General features: G+C 43.5%; 1 protein-coding gene across 2 annotated transcripts in view; it reads right to left on the bottom strand.

Annotated features, from left to right (window-relative positions):
• The window catches only part of LOC108358120 (uncharacterized), a 310,350-nt gene extending 308,249 nt beyond the window's left edge, over window positions 1-2,101 (bottom strand). The window contains exon 1 of one of the 2 annotated variants that reach the window (XM_017609286.1): window positions 1,418-2,101. In XM_017609286.1, coding sequence (XP_017464775.1) covers window positions 1,418-1,670 — 253 coding nt within the window. In that variant the 5' untranslated portion in view covers window positions 1,671-2,101. The remainder of the gene's footprint in view (window positions 1-1,417) is intronic. The other variant, XM_017609287.1, reaches the window with a different exon arrangement.
• Window positions 2,102-7,324: the final 5,223 nt, after the last annotated feature.

Raw genomic sequence — 7,324 nt, 5'->3', positions numbered from 1 at the left:
ATAAAAAAGAAATTAAAAATGCGTGCCAAGTCTTGCATTTCCAATAATAACGATAAATGTGTATGTTCCAGGCAATAATTTAAAATATTTGTGAAACTTATCGTTTTGCGCTAAAATACAACAATGTGTGTAAAATTCGTTGTCATTGCTTCTGTTTTGAATATCATATTCGTGCCTGCCGGTGGAAAAAATAGGTAAATTTGCATTTATTTTCAAGAAAACATATCAGTTAAAATATATTTCTTTCCAGAGCGACATACGGACAAGTAAGATGATAAATTTGTATGATGAATATCGCGGAAAAACTTTTGTATCAACATTTCTATTCGCTATTAATATACCATGCCGACACATGAAGACGGTTATCTCCTCAATCTTGCTCTGTAGCCCGTTACAGTTGAATTGGAGGAGCTTCATGTGGTTCGGGAGACGTGTCGTGATGTGGGGTGTAAGTGAGGTGTATGTTCTTGCCGCCGTTGGCTGTGTGTGCTGCTGAGGTGATTGCCGCCCTGTGGTGGTGGTGGGGAGCGACGCAATTGACGTCTGTGGTACGGTCTGTGGTGGCTGTGGTACGGTCGGTGGTGTTATTATGTTGTTGTGTTGTGGCGACTGTGTGTGGTTGCTGTGTGAGTGTGTGGGGCTGCACGGGCGGACTATGGTTTGCCGTGGAGGCTGCTCTGTTTGAGCAACAGGGGGCCACGTACGACGTGGTCCACTGTCTGTGTGTCCGTAGTCCCGAGCAGACCCTGAGGTGACTCCACCCCTCGCAGGCATTACACTTGACTGAGGTGGAGTTGTGGTGTAAACGTCTTCGGCATACACAGCAGGTGTATATTTCTGGCCCAGGGTTTGACTCGATGCCAGCCCTGAGTAGGAGAATGCGTAGTGAATGTTGCCCTATGGACGGACAACTTCTGAGACACTTCGCCGACTTAAACGGGGTTAGATCGCCGAAACAACAGCCCTTGGTCGGGTGAAACCCGAGTCATTCCGGTACGTAGAACCGGCTGTCGTGGGAATGTTGGCGGCGTGCGTGAATATTAGGTTAGCCTGTTAGGATTATAACCCTTACGAAATAGAATTCTCCTGTATCCTGTTGTTGCATGTGTATTTGATGTACCGCTAGCAACAACAAATCATACGCTCATGCAGTTACAATTACACATACAACGAATACGTAAAAGAGCGAATTCCACTATTATACATTGTAAAATAGTGCCATACAAATTGGTTAAAATTACAAACTTTAACAGCAAATTCCTTAAAAACTATAAGGTTGCGCGCTTTGAAACTACATACAGGGAACTATTAGACCCTCCGTTTCCTCCCATATTTTCCTTAATGCTGTACTCCGGGGTTACCAATTTAAAGCCCACCCGAGTAACTTGTATCCATCAGCTAATATAAAAGTTCTTACCAAGCATTTGCGATTCTTTTGACAGGTTCCTACGTTTATTTGCAGCTGCACCAACTCCAAATTCATTGCCCAAACTTTCGTACAATAAATTCATGGACTGGCCTTTTTGTTTCTCTTGTTGAAACTTTATATTTTTTATGCCCGAATAACTGATATTTTTCTTTGTTGCGTATTGTCTTTCTGAATTATTTCCTTTTGAGCTTTCCAGCGATGCAAATCCTGCGAAATCACTTCCAGTGTCACTTAATTTCATAGTTTTAAGGTCACTATAACCAGTTATTAAAAAAACACTAGTGGGACCTGCGACTTTAGTTCAATGTTTGCTTCTGCAGCACATTGGTGCTACAAGGCTTATCTTCTTGTAACAGTTGAGAAACCTCTGCATCTGGAGCAATTTGCTATGAGACCAGTCTAATATAACGCTTAAATCTTCCAATCCTACCGTACATACTACGGAATTTTGTTCTGAATTTAGGATTTTTAATGTTCTCATTTCTCTTATTAAACCACGGGTAAGATTTACAGATAACCCTTGAATTTACGTCAGCAAACAAATCATATATTAATGTTATGCTGTAATTAATAGTTTGCTCCACTATTCCGGATTGTATTGTATTTTACAAAATTTTAATTCTTAGGGCTCTGTCACACGGTCAGTAATTATCACGACATTTGGATCGCGATCCATAGCCCTGTTCGCGTACGCACTATCCAGTACATCCAGTACTAATTTTCTGTTTTTTGACTGGATGTCGTTTTCGTACGCAAAAACTTGCAAGAAACTAGCAAAAGAGGGGAAATTGAGAGAGCAAAAATGACAGCTGAACTAGCAAGTTTTACTGGATAAATTTTTACTAGCAACTATTTGCTAGTAATGGGCTGTTTTTGCTTACGCGTAAAAGCACATTTAGCGCATTTAGCTCTAAATGCTACTCTTAATGTACATTTATCCATACAAAATTCGCCACCTAAATGCAACTCCATTTTTGCATTAAGAATCTAAATGCTAAAAGCAACCCTGTGATCTTCCAAAATTTCCACGATTGGAACATGGTTTAATGAGAAAAAGTGGCAACATTGCTTTTTCGAGTATACAGTGACTAGCTGCGTTTCAGTGATCGCCGATCGAGATTTCATTTATTTGTTTACATTATTTGGATAAAGAAAATTTAAGCAAATTCAACATCGATGTGATGCTGATAGAAATCTGTATCACTTTTTGTGATCAACTCTGTTTGTTTTGTTTCCTAATTAAGTGAGGAAATTTCAATTGACAGCATCGACAAATGAATATATACAAAAAAAATGTTCGGTTATCGTTAAAACAATTCAAGTTTTTGTATTGAACTTTTGGTTTAAAATTTATTTTTTCCTTTTCAGTAGGGTTTTTGCACATTATCTTCTGCGTGAGAGTTGTTCGTAATATATACGGATCTGAATAAGCGACTGGAACACGGCTGTTTGTCAAAAGCATACGATTTCGATCTCGCGTAAATGTACATTTTCTAAATGCGATAGCATGAACGCTCTTCGAAAACATATGTTCGAAAGTGCTAAATGTTGCATTTTAAATGCAGCAAAAACACTGCATAAGAAAAACAGCTGATGGCATGATGCTTAATGTAATTCACATTAACAAAATAATTGTTTGTGGTGCTTTTAGAGTTGCAATTGACAAAATAAACCCATTTAAATTTATAATAAGGTGGAAAATACTAGTTTTCAAAGAAAATTGCATCGAAAAATAACAAATTAATCAGCTGTTCATAAAACTAGCAACTTCGTGCTGGTTTTGCGTTTTCGTACTTTCTTGTATATTTCACTCACTAGCAGTAAATATTGGCTTACTCTCCGAAATTTGGTTACTGGCAAGTTACTGGATATTTTTTGCTGGAGAATACGAAAACACAGCTCATATTGATGGATTGATGGATCACGCACGAATGCTACATGCAGCGTTGCCAGGTTGACGTTTTTAACGTCATTTGGACGTTTTTTGTACCCTGTTGACGTTTGGACGTTTTTTTTTTGTAAAAAATTATGTTTTTTAACTTCCCAGTAATTTTTCTTTGTTACTAAAGCTCATAAGTAGAACTGATTTTGAATTATTTTCTTAATAAATCTTTACAATCTTTGTGTTTTGCTGCAGCTGCTTCAAAAGATTTTTTTTGGATTCTTGGACTAACACCCGATTTACATGTTTCAAGTACTTGAAAGCAATTCTTGCTCATTCTCTTTTGCGTTTTCTATTTGCTTTTACACGTTTCAATTCTGTTGAATTCAAGTTTTTGGTTCTTTAAATGGAAAGCAACGAAAATACCAAAAGCAAAGCAAGAAAGCTGAAACGACTTGACGGTACAGACGCATGTGTACTCGTCCCTTTTCTTCTCACCCCTCTCTTCAACATGCGAGCGATGTGTAAAAGCAGTCTAAGGATCCCGTATTCTTGTGTTGTTGTGTAAACACTTGAGGCTACGAGGCTTGCTGTAATGTTTGCAATTGCACATTAAAAGCCAATTCACGAAGAGCCGATCTTTTGCAGCAGGCACGCTCGCAAAAGCATCAAAAAAGCTGTGCAGCATAAAACGTCAGAAAAAAGTAGGCGACTTTTTGAAGACTTCATTGAAAATGTTATAATTAATAACATATTAACATAATATTAAAGTCATAAAGAAAGTTATAACTAATCGAGTAAAGTGTAAAGTGAAGGGAAATATAAAAATATATTGGTGAAGTGGCTGCTTTAAGGAGAATAGGAGTGATAAATGTACGCTAATTTCCGAATTTTACAAAAAAAGGCATTTTTCAAACCCAATTTGTAAATAAATTAGTGATCAAAAATTACAAAAGTGGGTGTTAAAGTAATGTGTAGACCCTTGCTTAGAAGTGGGTGCATGTTGCGTAGCTCCGCTGCAGCGTAGTGCGGTATGCTCCATAAGAATACATGCAAACGCTGCGCGGCAAAGTTGACCAACTAGGCAAAAATGTCGCGCCGCGTGGTGTCGCGCAGTTCCGGTGCCGCATAGTGCGGTATTCCTAGCGGAACGACATAACATTTCGTACTATATTTTCAACTTGAAGTAATTGGATTTCCAATTTTGAGTGAATATTCACATGCATATCATTCAAGAAGAAAATTGTATGCAAAGAAACATAATATTTGAGAATTCGCAAGAAAAATAAAAATAAAAGGCATTAACATTACATCAGCGTCACTGGCATCCATCTTGTTTGAAGGTTTTGACACAAATAAATAAAAACATTTGCAGCGAATTGTCGCGCCGCTGCAGTTTCAGTGCGATATACCAAAAAGTGTCGCGCCGTGTCGCGTAGTGCCGCTGCAGTGTCGCGTTGTTGTTGTTGTTGTTGTAGCGGCTACAACAACCCCGCCCAGGACGGTTGGTATCTCAGTCGTTGTCGTCAAGTTCTACTAACGGCAGCCCTAGGAAGCGTGCAGCTTCTGTGGGGTTGGTCCACAGGGACAAGGCCGTTAGGGTTGTCGGGTTTTCCGGGCATGCGAAGAGATGTTTCGAGTCATGTTGGATCTCTCCGCATGCCGGACATTCATTTGGCACATCCTCATTCAGTCTACTCAGGTAGGAGTTTAACCTGCTGCAGTAGCCGGAGCGAAGTTGTGCTGGTGTCGTACGAGTCTCCCGAGGCAGATGAAGCTCCGTCTCGTCTGTGCCGGGGCGGTATGCCTAGAACGGCATTCACAGGTCTAGAGTCTACATAACTCGAGACTGACTCCCTGTGAATGCCGTTCAGGGCCTGTCGGTAAGCTGTCGGGTCCAGAGGTTGCTTGATGAACCTCTGGACTTCGTCCGTCAGTTCATATAGATGCCTCCTGACGTGCCTAGGCGAGGGCTCCTCTGCAAGCAGCTGTCTGTTTGGGTGGCCACTTCTGTGGCTCCCGATCAGGAACTGCTTGCAGAGCATTATGTTGTGCTCCTTTACGCGGAGCATTTGAGCCTCGCCGTAGAGATGGTTTTCGGGCGACATCAGGAGGCATCCTGTCGCTGTCCTGAATGCGGTGTTCTGTGCAGTCTGTAGCTTCGTCCACTGCGTCCTACTAGTCCCCGGCGACCACACCGGCGCCGCGTAGTTCAAAACCGGCCGGCCTATTGCCTTGTATGTTGCCAGCAACGTTTCTTTGTCTTTGCCCCAAGTACTGCCGGCTAGCGACTTGAGGACCTTGTTGCGGCTCTGTACTTTATTGACAATAGCGGTTGAGTGCGCAGAGAAGGAGAGCAGGCTGTCGAATGTTACTCCGAGTATTTTGGGGTTATTCACCGTCGGAATTGGTGTGTCATCGACGTGAATCCCCAGCGGTAGCCTGACCTCCTTCGTCCAGGTTGTGAACAGGGTCGCGGAGGATTTCGTAGGGGAGAGGGCTAGACACTTTGCAGTGAAGAAGCGAGAAAGTTCGGAGAGATAGCCGTTTACTTTCAAACACAGGTCATCAATTCCATTCCCAGTCGCCATGATCGAGCAGTCGTCGGCATAGGAGACAATCGAGACTCCCTCTGGTGGTTGAGGGAGCTTTGAAATATAAAAGTTAAACAGTAGCGGGGAAAGGACACCACCCTGAGGAACCCCCTGTTTTATTTTTCGCTGCTTACTCGTTTTGTCTCTAAACATTACCGACGAATGTCGACCACTCAGATAATTTGCCGACCACCGTTTGAGCCTCTGTGGGAGAGAGGAGGCCTCTATATCTTCTAGTAGCGTGGAATGGCAGACGGTGTCAAACGCCTTTGACAAGTCCAACGCTACTAGAATCGTTCTCTCACAGGGACGGTTACGGTTAAGGCCACGAGTTATCTGAGTGTTTATGGCGTTAAGTGCTGTTGTTGTACTGTGCACTTTACGGAAACCATGCTGATGCTTCGCTGGGGTCAGGTGGTTTGTGAAGTACGGGAGTAGCAAGGCCTCGAGTGTCTTCGCTACCGGGGAAAGGAGTGTAATCGGACGATACGAATCTCCTTTGTTGGCAGGTTTCCCCGGTTTGAGCAGTGGGACCACTCTCCCCACCTTCCAGATGTCTGGGATGATGAGAGTGGCCATTGACAAGTTGAGGACCTCCGTTAGGTACGCTACCCCCGCAGGACCCAAATTTTTCAGCATCAGCATGCATATTCCGTCGGGACCCATGGCTTTGGAGGCTTTCGCCTTCCCGATGGCCACCTGAACTTCACCGCAAGTGAAAGCAAGGGGGGCACAATTTGTTGGCAGTTTGTGCAGCCTTCTGGTCACTCGACGCTTGGCTTTGTCCACCGGAGGATGCAGTATGAACTGCCGGCTAAAATAGCTCGCGCATCGCTCCGGGTCCGACGAAGCATGGTCGCCGAAGGAAATTTCGACTCTGTCGTCGTGCTTCGTCGGATTAGACAATGACCTCACGGTTGACCAAAGCTTGCTCACACCAGAGGTGAAATTACAAGTCTTCAGATGCTCCTCCCACTTCTTCCGCTTATGTACGTTTACAAGTTGCCGAATCTCCGCGTTGAGATCCCTGATACGGGGATCTCCGGGATCGGCCTGACGAAGGCTATCACGCTCATCGGCTAGAACAGCCGCTTCGGCAGGGAAGTTTGGACGTGGGTCCGATATACATCCTGCCGGTATGAAGCGAGCTGCAGCAGCAGTGACAGCCCTGCGGAACTTACGTTCACCGAGATGGACGTCGGTTGGTGTGGGGAGCGCTGTGAAGGTGTTTTCGGTAAACTCCGCGTAACCTTTCCAATCAGCTTTAGAAAAGTTGATATAGGTCCGGTGTTTGGCGGAGGCAAAGTCGGTTGGTTTATCTATCGAGATGACTATGGGTAGGTGGTCTGATGCTAGAGTCAGCATAGGTCGCCATGTTATGCTGTTTATCAGACCAGCGCTGACTATTGTGATGTCTGG

The sequence above is a fragment of the Rhagoletis zephyria genome, unplaced genomic scaffold (genome assembly GCF_001687245.7).
Source record: "Rhagoletis zephyria isolate East Lansing unplaced genomic scaffold, Rhagoletis_zephyria_1.1 Rzeph_scaffold_00209, whole genome shotgun sequence".
NCBI lineage: Eukaryota > Metazoa > Arthropoda > Insecta > Diptera > Tephritidae > Rhagoletis > Rhagoletis zephyria.
This window is presented reverse-complemented; position numbering and strand designations above follow the sequence as displayed.